The following is a 13,733-nucleotide window of genomic DNA, read 5'->3' as shown; positions in this document are numbered from 1 at the left end:
GAAAAGCAAAAAAATTCCTTCCCTGCGCAACCGCCACCACCCGACCACCACCATCTCGCTCAGGCTTTCTGAGTCGCCTCTACATTTATGACGTGTCTTGCTGTGGGAAGGAGAGCGATGTTTTCTGACGCACTAATTGTTTCGTTTTGGTTTTTTCTCTGTGAAAACAATATTCATTGCTGTTTCAGGGCGTCTTCCATCTGGAGTTATATGGTTTTGTTGCTCGCAGTAGCAAGGCCCCGTGTTAGTTTGCACCGTTCTATCACGTATTTCAACTTCTGCTCTCCACTCTGCGGAGGAGCGCTGCTATTTTCATCCGGTGTTTGTTATTTTTCATTTTTCCTTAATGAATGTGTGCAACATTACAGCGCTGTGGTGAAACTGCAATCAGGGAGAACAGTAAGAACAGGGCTTATTTAGACTTCTTGGTTTATTTGAGATAGACTACTCCCTTATCAAGGAAACCACAACAGAACACATTTACCAAACACGGTGGCTCACGGTGAGACTGGTGCGCATTTTGTGCACAAATGTTGGAAATGATTTCTCGGAAATTCATTGTGCATCAGAAGCTGTTTCCTTGTGGTCCTTTTCTGTGTCTTATTTGGTCTGAAAGTCAGTTTAGCACCAGTGTCATTGCATGTTGCATGTGAAGGCGAAGTTAACACATTCCCCTCTCCTGTCTCTTGTGCTATCGCTCTCCTCCTCTCTCTGCTCTGCGACCCACACCAGTACTTATCGCGTATGTGACGGCTACTATAATACAGATTTGCCTGGGTAAGCTTTTACTATACACCTCAGACAATTTCAATCCACACACACCACCCACGCATTGCAGGGGCATTAATGCAAATTCAACCACAGACAATGTGCTAGACTGCCCGACTGCTTTACACACTGAATTTTGTAATTGAATCATCAACAGCAAAACATACAACTCTCAGTTCTTGTTAGCCGTTAATTTCATTGCCTCTCGTGATTTTCCCTTGGATCAAAGTTGAAGATATCTTACTCAAATGCCGACTAACCCACGCTGTTCTGCGCTCTGATCTAATTGTGTTTCTCTCTTCCTGCTTATCATGCTCTCTAGCTATGAAGATAATAAACGGTTTATCAAGTAAGGACACGTTGCCCAGAAGTCTCCTCTTCAGCTTGTAGTTGATTCTCTCTCTCTCCTCGTTTATTCTTTCTTTCTTTTTCTTTCTTTCTCTCTTTCTTTCGCCGGTTTATCCTCCTCTCTCCCCAAAATGCAGCTTCTCCGCCACTCATCCACTGTCCTTGTGACTGTTCACTTCCACCATGTCCATCATCTTGAAATCCAGTGTCGTTCGTGTTGTTGTTGTTGTGTGTTTGAGCGCCGGACTGTGACCGCTGCTGGTGTCTGAAGGCTCCACAGGACCTTCAGACACGACGCGGGGGAGTCTCCTTTTTTTTTTCCTTGAACTCTGCCCACATCTGCCTGGTTCTCCAGCTCTGATAACACACTCACTAGATAAATATGTAGTGTTAAACTCCTTTGCGTTTTCTGATTATGCTGTTCTGTTTGTTCTAACGCATTCAAAGTTATTTGCAGAAAATCAGATCAAGGTATTGCTTCCTTCTGGAGCTGCAGTGTGTGTGTGGATGGAGGGGTGGGGACAGAGGGGAAAGGGGTTGTTTATCATTTTATTGTTTTCCTCTCACCCGGTTTACAGCTTTTTTCCTAGTTTCTCATAGTTATGGTGATTGCAACTCCCACTCATCATCCTCTCAGATCTCTAAATGCCTCTCACGCTGGATTTGTCCTCTTCTTCTGTTTGTTTTATTTGTGTTGTTGTCCTTCAGGTCCTGGGTCATGGGTGCCTTCGCTTTGCTGTTCCTGCTGGGTCTCACGTGGTCCTTCGGCCTCTTCTTCATCAACGAGGCCTCGATTGTCATGGCGTACCTCTTCACCATATTCAACACCTTTCAAGGAATGTTTATCTTCATCTTCCACTGCCTCCTTCAGAAAAAAGTAAGTTTCCCATCATTGTCTCTGGCGCTCAAAGACGGCAATTTTTCTTTCAAGGTGAAACGCTCCTTTGCACTGGCCCGAAGAATTCTCAGAGCACCACACGCTGATATAAAGAACAAACGCTGCGTGCTGCGAGATCTCCTCTAAGTCATATGTAAAGTCCACAATGTATGTAAACACTCGGCTGTTTGCTCGCGCAGGTCCGCAAAGAGTACAGCAAGTGCTTTCGCCACACGTACTGCTGCGGAGGGCTGCCGACCGAGAGCTCTCACGGCTCTGCAAAGACTTCTACCACACGGACCAGCGCTCGCTACTCCTCTGGTACACAGGTAGACCAGCAGCTTCCTACAGTCAAAGACTCACAACACAGTCAAAACACAGTGCACACACACACATACACTCATTGTGCAGCTCATGTGCACTGCTACGACCCCTGAAGTTTAATTGCTCATGAGTGTCTACTTTCATCATGAGCATATAGGTAAAAAAAAAAAAAAATGCACATCACGCATTTTTTAGAAGTAGATCAAGAGACACAAACATTATACCACATTTTTACAAACAGCATCTGCTGTACTGCATGAGTACCTTTCTTCTGTTCTGCCCCCTGTAGCACTTGCTTTTATCTTTTTTCTCACTAACGTCATGTGCATGGGAAATAGTACTGCGCTGCTTAAAGAGCATTGCAAGCACATTTTACTATGGGGAAAGCCGAAATTGCAACAAAAAGAGACATTTACTTTATCCCTTTCTTATTAAAGGCTAATGGGCCTTATTAGACGATACCTCCAGATGTACTCTGCTTATAGAGAAGCATCGCTATCACACTTAAACCTCCAGCCCTAGTGAAGGTAATCATGACTGGAGCTGAAGCCGAAAGCTGACTTACTTAAAATTAGTTTTGAGCCTCACTGCAAAACTTAGTGTCCATGTGAGGAGTGATAAAGTCAGTTGAATGTACGTAGAAGGTAAATGAAAGATGATCTGAAAGGTGAGCGGGCTTGTTTAAAGTCCTAATGAATGTCCCTTGTTGACCTGACAGAGTCGTATCAGGAGAATGTGGAATGACACCGTAAGAAAGCAATCTGAGTCCTCCTTTATCTCAGGTGACATCAACAGCACCTCCACCCTTAACCAAGGTCAGTTCACGCCTCGTTTCTCTCCACATGCACACCTATGCACACATTTTATCATCCAGCTAAAAATAACCTCCTTCAAGTTCCAATGATCCCACACCGCCACGGAGGATCCTACTCTGGTAATCGTAATAAATGCCTTCAGCTCGAAAAGACAGAGCAGTATGGTAAAATAAAAAAAAAAAGAGGAGGGGAGAAAAAAAAAAAGATCTAGGCCTTTAGTTTAGTCCCTCTGTTCTGCCAGAGGAGGATTACAAAAATCCGTCCTCAAATACTGTGCGCTGTCATTCTGGCCGCTAACGTCACTCTCAAATTGGGGCAAGGCTAGAAGAACGTTTTTTCATTTAAGTGCTGGCAGTCTAAAGTTCATACCCAGACTCAGGGGAAACGGAGACAAAACTAAAAACAAGGGCTAAAAAAAAAAAAAGTTTTATTTAAGGAAAATCTTAACACGCAGAGCGAGGCCATTTGTTGCCTGGCATATAAGGTGACCTCTGTTACTTTACAGGAGGATTTATGAGGGAGGGAGAGAGGAAAAAAAAAAACTGTCATTTATTATTTAGCTTGAGCACAAATATGATGATGAGAAGATGATGTTCAACTCTGGCTGACCCGGAGTGCTTAGTGTGTTGTTAGGCTTTCTGCTGCCTCGGAAATGGCTTTCCAAGCATGCAAGGGAAAAGAGGGTTTAGACCGAGGTAGTCTGACTTCACTCCCTTATCTACCCTCCTCTGACTCCTGTCGCTGCCGCTCTTTGCCTCCTCTTTCTTTTTTTGCTGTCAATTCCCACAAGCTAAAACATTACACACCAAGGGCTTTGAAGCACGTTTTGACTAGCTGATAAATCAGTGACAATACAGAAGGTGGATTTTTTCCCCCCCTGCAGTACCGATTCCTGGAGATGTTAATGTAAAGGTTGGATATTGATCACTCCGGGGTGTAGTAGCCTAGTTACCCCGTAGAGTCAGTGCACTAAAGGAGGGCTCTATCTCCTGGAAGCACTTCCCTGTCATTAAAAACATCCCTGGAGACCTCCCAACATGACAGATGGCATTTAACACAGGTGATAAATGGCAGTGGAAATACCTCAGATCCTTAAAACACACCGCAAGCTGAACTGAAAGGAAGATGAGGTTTGAGAGTATGTGGCCAAATTTGAGCCTAAATAAAGATTTTGGTATCAAAACTTGGAACGATTCCGCTTTTTGTCTTAGTGGAGATTTTATATTTGGACCGTGTTCACACAGTGAGATCTCAATCGAAGAGATGCCGGGTGCTATTTTTGAAAACTGTCATTTCTACATAATGATAAGTAAATATGACTTATGAAAAGCGCTAACGACAGGATGCAATAATGAGCTCAGTGGGTTGAAAATTGGTTCGTAAATTAATTGGTTATGAATGATCTGCAACACACGTAACAAATTAACTCGAGAGTTGTAAAACCTGCTACCTAATGTGAGGACGGCCCCGCACATAGTGTAGTTTACGTGCAGAAGTAGCTGCTGCTTTCTTGCCTTTTCTCCCCGGTTGCCTCCTAAACTTCACTCTGCATTCTCGAGTTCAAAATAAACAGCCTACTTTCATATTCTGGCAGACACCCTGGATGACATCACACGCCTCAAAAGACACACTTGCTGAAAATGTCCTTAATTTCTTGCTTCCATGAAACTTTCAATCACTGTCGGCCGACTGCGCCAAACTTATCTGCTCCTCTTCTGTCTCGCCACTCCAGGAATGACCGGGAATTATCTACTAACAAATCCTCTTCTTCGACCACAAGGCACTAACAACCCTTATAACACCTTACTGGCTGAGACAGTCGTATGTAACACCCCCACGGCTCCAGTGTTTAACTCGCCAGGTGTGCTTGCTTAATACTTTCACCTGCATTCAGGCTTTTCTTCTCTCTCTTCTGTCTTGCTCTCCCTCTTTGTCTCTCCAGTTGAGTATACAGCAGGCCAAATGAAAAGCAGGATGTTCTGCAGTATCGCCTTTCCTTCTCAATCATTGTCTCCCAAATACTTGATACAGCACTGTGCGTGTGCATGCGTGTGCGTGTCGCGCATAGACAATATACATCATGTGTGTGTCTGCGTGTGAAAACCCCACACATGTTTTTTTTTTCATGTCGACGGAGATTTCTGTGGTTGGTCTCGCTCCAGCCTGTGTGTTCTCAGATTTCTCTTATCCAAACTCTGAACGGGACATAATGATTAAGATGGGAAAGAGATACTACACGTTCTGCCCTGCGTTAATGTAAACAGTGGTGCAGAGCTGTAGCTGTAGTATAAACTGCATGCTTATTAAGATTAATGCTCCTGAATTTATCAGGCGATTTGTTATTTTTTGTGTATTTTAAAGGGAGCTTTCCCCTTAAAACGTGTTAAATGCAAGCAAAATCTGTGAGACAGATCGACTTAATGCAACGTTTGCATCAAGTCTTCTATGTTTAGATATATTTGGTAATAAATGCTACCCATAAAAGCTTTTAAAAAAACCACTATATCTCAATTGCACATGGCCTTTAAGCATTTATCACTGTTAAATCTGTGCTGCCATTATGTATGCTATTCTATTTTGATACTGAAATGGCATCTTTTGTCATGTTTTGTGCTTCTCCCCTGTGCTTCCCTCTAGTGACCTACAGAGAGACAAGTATGGGAGTAAAACTTAACTTTGCCTATCAAATGTAAATTTTTTTCAGCATGCTTATTAAAAACAACCAAAATCCCCCCTGGCACAATCACTGGTTTTACTTTAGGCCATTAACACACACTCAGTGAGCAAGTGGTTCACAAAATTATCCACCCCCAAATTCTACTCCAATCTGAAGAAGAAATCAAAGATTTCTTTAGTCATCTTCAGGATCTGACAGCTTTTTTTATCGCACAGTGCCCACTGCTCTGCTTCTCTCTCTTCTGCTTAATTTGTGATTTTAACCGACCAAAAAGTTGTGTTGCTTTTTTTTTCTGGCAGAAAGGAGCATTTATCAGAGAGGTTTCTTTTTCCTTTTTTTTTCTCTTTCTTTTCTTTTTTTCTTTTTCTCCCAAAATGTCTGTCCTCCCGTGGCATTCGGCGCACTCAGCGTCCAGTAGTATTCCCCTCACACCTCTCCAGACAACACCTGTCTGGACGCTAAATTGCCTCCTAGCAGGCATAAACACATGGATGTCATGGCAGCAGCTGTTTAATTTTCCCTTTTTCTCTCTTTTTTTTCACAATTGTCTTGTCATTTTCTCTAATTTCCAATAGGCTCTTTCAAAACAGCACCTTTAACATGCCTCTAATAATCACAATGACTCCCACACTTTTTTGACAGAGACATTTCGTCTTAATTTTTTACCTCTGCCGTTCTACGAGGAGGCACAACCAGAGCACATTTTTCCTTTATCTCGTCTCTCAATCACAGCACAACTAATATTTATCCTTTTTCGCTGCTGTTTTCCATGACCTCCATGCTTTGAGAAATTCCTAACATGACTGCGTCTGACCTCTGCAGCGGCTGTGTTATTCTTGAGCTGTTCTGCTAGTGACCGGGGTCTCACTGGGAACTGTCACTGTGACGGATGCCAAGTGCTGGGCTGCGGGCAAGCTCTGACCTTTGCCAGCTTTGGGTACACAAGCTGCCCACTAATGGACAGAAAGTGTACCAACACAAACTGAAAAAAAAAAAAAAAGCAAAGAAATCTGTTAAAAAAAAAAAGAAAAAAGTAGCTGTTGGAGTTTAATCCATAAAAGTAAAAGCTATTTAATGCTTGTTTGTTTCATTTGCTGAACCCTTGCTCTCGCTAAGTTGCAGTTAAGACTTTTACTTTACGTTTTGTTGTTCTTTTCAGTGATTCTTCTTCATGTTACAATAAATCATTTTACTTTCTTTTGTACATCAGCTGCTCTTAGACCAGATAGCCTGAGCAGACAGACATGATGTGAGTTGTCCAAAGTGAGTCTTTTCACCTGCTGTGTGTGGTGATGGTGGAGTGCTGCTTGTGGGCTCCCCTTGTAGTGAGAACAAAGATGGCTGTCCCATGTTGATACATGACTACTTTCCCTTTTCTGTCCGTGTCATCTTTTCCCATCTCTGTCCTTTTCTTTCCCTTTGGCACATCCAACCTATTAGTTGCTAGAAAACCTGTAACTGTTGTAGCTTGCCCGTTTGTGGCTTCATACATGTGAACATCTACCTTTGCCCGGTGTGTTGTGATGGTGATTACTGTTTCAGTTTGTTTTTTAATGTTGTTTGGGATCCTTTTCATTGCTTTGTCACATTTGTGGCAGGCTAAAATGCACAATGTCCTGCTTATTATTAAGCAATCTTCAAAAGGGAAAGTAAAAATGTATATGTGAGAAAGTAAAATGATTTCTCATCGCAAATAATGCATGCTTCTATACTGTATGTGAAGGATTGTGCCTAACTAACAGACATACGGCATGGCTTAATTTGACTTGAGTCTTCTATGTGAAACTGCATCCTAAACAGCATTAAACTTTCTTCATGTAATGTTCAGTGGTGTTGACTAATGTGAAATCCCCTCACGTGTTCCTTTCTTTCCAGGGCACTCACTGAACAATGCGGTGAGGGATACAAGTGCAATGGATACACTACCGCTAAATGGTAACTTTAACAATAGCTACTCACTTCGCAATGGGGACTTTGGCGACAGTGCGCAGGTAGTAGACTGCGGCCTCAGTCTGGACGATGCTGCCTTCGAGAAAATGATCATCTCCGAGTTAGTACACAACAACCTGCGTGCCTGTAATAAAAGCCACCAACAGCAACAGCAGCAGCACCCCAGTTTACATCACCCGCCCCACCACCAGCCGCCCCCGCAGTACCACCATCACCCACACGTGGAGCGGGCTCCGCCAAAGGTGACGGTCGTAGGCGGCGGCAGCAGCAGCGAAGACGACGCCATCGTCGCTGACGCTTCGTCTTTGGTGCACGTGGGTGACACAGTGGGCCTTGAGCTGCACCATCAGCAGGAGCTGGAGGCGCCACTCATCCCCCAGCGGACTCACTCGCTTCTGTACGCACCCCAGAAGAAGGTGAGGACCGATGGGGGAGTTGAAACCTTTGTCAGCGAGCTGACACCCACCAACCCCGACGACAGTCTGCAGTCCCCAAACAGAGACTCCTTGTACACTAGTATGCCTAATCTGAGGGACTCTCCATTGCCAGAGAGCAGCCCTGAAGTGGTGGAGGACCTGTCCCCCTCCAAGAGGAGTGAGAACGAGGACGTTTACTACAAGAGCATGCCTAACTTAGGGGCTGGCCACCAGCTCCAAGCCTATTACCAGATAGGCCGAGGGAGCAGCGACGGTTACATTATTCCTATCACTACAGAGGGCTGCATCCCTGAGGGCGATGTACGGGAAGGACAGATGCAGTTAGTGACAAGCCTTTAAATGTATTTAAATCACCCCCAAACCTCCTCCCGCCCTTTTGCAGTCCTGACCTCTTGGAGGACACACGAGTGAAGGGAAGGGAAGTGTTTGTTTTATTTTTGAAGAGAGCCTCGAAGCCCCGTCATACAAACCCTGCTCCTCCAGCTGCATCGCCATCTCCCTCCCCCTCAGTCATGCCTCTCTTCTTACCCTCCCTTCAGACCAACAGACTTGGTGCACAGTGATGGCAGTGCAACGTTTCAGTGAGACTGTACATAAAATGCAGAGTCGAATTTCAATTTTAAGAGACAAGCCAACTATGTATTTAAATGTGCTGCTGCTGTTGAATAATTGAGAAAAATTTAAGGTACGAAAATTTTAAAAAAGACCAAAAAAAAAAAAAGGCTACATCAGATCAGCAATTTCCCGGTCAAAAGGTTGTACATACACTCCCCAACATCCTCGTTGAAGCCTGTTTTTTTTTTTTTATTGTAAACAATACAACACCCCTGGACCAGGACATGGACTCTGTTTGTAAAATGTTCCTGATCAGACTGTTAGAAAAGGAATATAAGGTCCCGGCTGCCCAGAGTCTCCATCACCATGAAGTTTGGATTGTATAACCACTAGCAATCAAGCCCCTGGCCTTATATTTTCTCAACTGTACATTGAACTGTTGTCAAGGAAAATGGCTAAAATATATATTTTGTTGTATTGCTAGTGTAAAATAAAAAATCATGGGAAACCGTAAATATGAAGAAACCTTTTAATTGCAAAATTTAACGTTTGAGAGACTATTGTGTAGAAGTTGCACATATGTTATCCAGTGTGTTTATGGTTCCAACACTTCATTCATGGTAGTACGTATCAACGTAAAGGCTTAAGAAAAGTAAGGAGGATTCAACAATCTACAAAGATGCATTATCACTTTTTTCCACTTGTGAACAGTGTTTTTTGCTTATTGAGTTCCATTGAGATCGCCCATTGAACTATTTGATTTTGCCAAAGTACCATTACTTAGTAGGATGGGAATGCAAAAACCCAGTTAAAGTGATTTATGCATTGCACAGTTTTTTTGTGTAAATCTGAATGAAATAGATCTTTCTGACAGTCATGGCAGAGCGACGGGCGAGCGCAAAGGAACTTTTGACAATAAAGTTTCTATCATAAATGTAGTTCTTCCGCCTGGGTTTGGACATTTTATTTATTGAAATCTTTCCAAAAAATAAATGGGAAATGTGTGAATGTTTTCCAGCACTGGTATACATGCTGTACTGTAGCTCATGTTTTCTATGTAAACATGTTACCAAGGGGCTCATCACTTAAGACTGATGTAAAGTTCAACACTTGTTTAACAAATAAAATAAATGTGAGATTTTTTGTCAAATGCCAGTTGCTTTTTAATGGTTTGTGTTTTTGGTACTATTTGAGAAAAACAGGTTTTAATTATTTTGCTATGGACAAAATACACTTTTGACTCAGGTTATAAGTAAGTCCCGAGCACCTTGAAAGGTAAAGTGGTGAATTTGTGTTTGCGGGGGGATTTATTTGCTTTTTGTTCTGCTTTTTTCTTCCATCGCTGCAGAGTAGAGAGAAACTCATTTCACCGTATGTGTTAGAGAAGCCAAATCTTTCCATGTGATTCAAAGATGAGAAACTCAGGTAGGAAAATTGCATTGTAAATGTTCCTCTGTGTGGTTGTAACACTAATAAAGGTTCGAAAATGACACTGGTTCACAGCATTGTCCACTTAGTATATTATTGAACGAGCACTCTATAGTCCTGGCACCATTAAAAAAATCCTGCACTACAGAAATCTTGTAAGACGTCGGCTTTAATGCCACGTGGGAGTGGAAACGTGTCCACGGACCTAACAAGGGGTCAATGTTACAGTTGGCTGCGGTTGTAGAAATATATTATACATAATATGTCCGAGTATGACACATATTTGCTCTAATTAATGTCTTCTGCTGCCGAAGCCCGCAGTCAGTTCTGGTACGGTTTATGCCTCAGGTAATGCTAATTTACGAAGCATTTTTAATACAACAGCAGTCGAGGCAGAGTGACAGCTCTCAGCAGGGTAGCTGGAAATGGCACTGTTTACCATTTGGCATTGAAGGAAATGACTCAGAACTTAGCAAAAACGCACTTTATGTCAGAGTCGGTGCACATAATGCTGTGTGGGCTGCGTGTTGTTTTGACTTTTTCCACAATTATGTGACATTTTGTGCAATTATCTGAGGCTACAAATTGTGTTCTTCTTTTGTGTGATCTCTTGTACAGACCCCTTAAATGTCAGTTAGGAATCAAGTGTTGAGGTGATTGTTGACTGTTGAAAATGGCAGACATAATGACGTGCATAGTAATGAGAGGGGAGGAAAAAAAAAATCATATTGATTTCCATCCTGCATTGTAAAATGTGCAGCAGCATTTTTATCTGTGTGTGAGAGCCCAAAAGGTTGACTATACATTGTCTGTTTGATAATTACAGATATTAGACATTAGAAATATTCTTTTTGACGGGAACAAATTGTGCTGTAATTGTAACAAAAGTAATTATAAAGAGAGACTTCATGTTAGGAGAAAGGTCATTCCACACTTACAGAGGGAAAACCTGCCTTTTTGTGTACAGAATGATGTAAAAATGTAACTTAGTAAACACTAAAACAACGTCTCATCGTCAGAAGTTATTCTAACCTGAGAGTTTGTCTTTGTTCCTTGTTGTCACATCTCACCCACAGTTTGTTTACCCGAAACAGAGAACACAACTCTTCAGTTCAGACTGTAAAATCCACATTAACAAGTAGGTAGTCACTCTCCTCAAACACACACAAAAACAAATAATAGCCAACCCCTCGCTTGCCTCGCCCCTCGCTCTAACTACAGTTTGTTTATCCTCACACAGTGACCTCAGACGTGGATAAACTCAGCCGGTAAGCAGGTTTATTTTCGTTATTAAGGGCAGGGAAATACGATCTCGGATTGGCTGTTTGTCTGACAGGGAATGTGGACCGGGCACCCTCTAGCTTTGCGTGTGGCCCTCTCACCAAGCGAGAGCCTTTCTAATTCCCCGTCTTTTGCTCAGGGAGAGACTCGCCCTTTGTCAAACATTGATTTAGAAGTAGGCCAGGAGCCGAGGGGCTGAGAGCTCGGCTGCTCCCACAGAGGAGCGAAGAGTCGGCCCCTGGAAGCTGAGGTAGAGAATACTGTCAGCAGAATCGGGGTGAAACTGCTAAAGACGGATGTGTTGTTGACTAAACAGAGGCATGAGACTAATGTGTTACCAAACATGGATATTTATGATTGTTGAGTCAGAGGTAATTTTCAGGATCCAAGGAATCTCTGCAGGATGTGATGCAATTGCATGAAAGAGATTTTCCTGTTGATGAAAGACTTTCTATGTGTGTGTGTGTTTTCCAAATCCCATTATGCACTGCAGGTCTCCCATATGTGTCCGTGTCCTCTCAGGGAGACAGGAACAGTGAAAGCAATGAGACTGTTCCTTGAAGCACACGTGCATTCAATCATAATCATGAGCATAACATCAGGTAACTTTTTGATTCTACATCCCCACGTTAACAAACAAAAAATGAATGTGCCTCCGGCTCAATTAAGTCAATATTTTATTCAAAAATCTAGAGGATGTAGGCCATTTCTGCAAGTAATTTATTGTTGAAAGTTCAGTTTAAGAAGTTCCATTTCAAACCCTCAGGATTTCTGTGAGGTTATCAATAGCGGCTGCAATATAGAAACTGCGGCAGTTACTCCTATGAGCGGAAAACACAGTGCCAATTATAGATGCCATCAACGTGGATGAAAGCGATTGTGTACAAGCAAAGGAAAACCTCTCAAGCCACAAACACTAACTGGCAGCGCAAAAGTAACTTCCCAAACTCTTGAAGTCAAAGGGGACCCTTTAACTATTCACTCTTTTCTTCCCCCAGCCTCTTTTGTCCTGTCCCCAACTTCAAATGTGCAGATTTGCGGCCCATGGGCGACTTAGATCCGGTCCCGTCGAGGTGAAAAATCCAATTAACCTGCAGCTCCAGCTGCCTTCGTTATAATTCCCTCCCATAATTATGAAATTACCAGATGCAGGATTTCAAATGAAAAAAGGATGAGAGCGACTGGCTCAGGAAAAAAAAAAGATGAAATAAACTATTCCCTGCCAGTATACAGAGTTCCAATTTACCTCAAGGGGGAACAGCTAATTCTTATGACTGGGTTTGAAGGTGAGACCTGCAGAGGCCCTTGTAATCAGAATAAGAAATGCCCTAACAAATACACCAGGATGGTTGGACCTTGAAATAGCCATTGAGATTTATGGATAGGCTCTTGAATGTTACGCCTTCAGACTTTTGCCGTGACCGTACAAAAACACAGACAACTCATATCAATGCAAAGTGACGCTGATCTCTGGTAGTACAGACAGCGACACTTGGAGGACTGTGAGTATGAACTCTTTATTTTAAAATGAAATTTAAGAAACACCTACATGTTTCAGCTGCCTTATGCCATCTTCAAACCATCACAGAGCCAGACAATGAGCAGCAGTAAGGTAAAGTATGAATTAAACAATTTAAACAATTAAATGAATGAGCTTTGGACCATTAAAAGTAATAATGACTGTTGCTACAGCTTTTCTGCAAAAATGCTGCCAAAAATCAACTCAACAAAGACAAAACAACACACATCACATGTCAGCCATTCTTCCCCAGACTTTTGTACTTTTTTCAAAGAGACACTGTCTTGCCTTGCCCTTGGTTCAGGCCCTTTCATCTCAAAACTCGATGAGATTTGAGCCATAGGCAGACTTATTGTTAAATCTCTGGGCTACAAAAATCATTGATTCGTCTAGCATGAATTCAGGGTCAGCAAACACAAAAATAATCTATTTAAATTGTGTCTAATGAGAGACATGATGATTTAAGTGGCTGTACTGTCTGACAAGAACAAGTTGGGAATATTTAGGTAATTTAGAGACCTGCACAACTGACCCTTTATTTTCTGATCCGATAATTATTCAGAATGAATCATTTAATTCTCCCTTTCTGTCTGATATTATTTATGGACACACTGTGTCCAATATATTATACATCAGACACTGAAATAGTATCACACAATGTTCTTATGTAATGGTGTGAGTAACCACATTGTTTCTCAATAAACAGGGACGATACATTCAGCTCCTTCGCAGCAGAGAGACTCGGTCTCATCAC

At 42.4% G+C, this 13,733-nt stretch overlaps 1 protein-coding gene across 8 annotated transcripts in view; it reads left to right on the top strand.

Annotated features, from left to right (window-relative positions):
• Positions 1-11,185, top strand: part of adgrl2a (adhesion G protein-coupled receptor L2a) — a 212,027-nt gene extending 200,842 nt beyond the window's left edge. For 3 of the 8 annotated variants that reach the window (XM_084355330.1, XM_084355331.1, XM_084355332.1), the window contains 8 exons: positions 733-777; positions 1,091-1,117; positions 1,825-1,993; positions 2,194-2,322; positions 3,036-3,132; positions 4,865-4,993; positions 5,770-5,787; positions 7,685-11,185. In XM_084355330.1, the coding sequence (XP_084211456.1) occupies positions 733-777; positions 1,091-1,117; positions 1,825-1,993; positions 2,194-2,322; positions 3,036-3,132; positions 4,865-4,993; positions 5,770-5,787; positions 7,685-8,535 (1,465 nt within the window). In that variant the 3' untranslated portion in view covers positions 8,536-11,185. The remainder of the gene's footprint in view (positions 1-732; positions 778-1,090; positions 1,118-1,824; positions 1,994-2,193; positions 2,323-3,035; positions 3,133-4,864; positions 4,994-5,769; positions 5,788-7,684) is intronic. The other 5 variants (XM_084355335.1, XM_084355333.1, XM_084355337.1 and 2 more) reach the window with 3 other exon arrangements.
• The last annotated feature ends 2,548 nt before the right edge of the window (positions 11,186-13,733 follow it).

The sequence above is a fragment of the Pagrus pagrus genome (assembly GCF_965226575.1).
Source record: "Pagrus pagrus genome assembly, chromosome: 6".
Taxonomy (NCBI): Eukaryota; Metazoa; Chordata; class Actinopteri; order Spariformes; family Sparidae; genus Pagrus; species Pagrus pagrus.
This window is presented reverse-complemented; position numbering and strand designations above follow the sequence as displayed.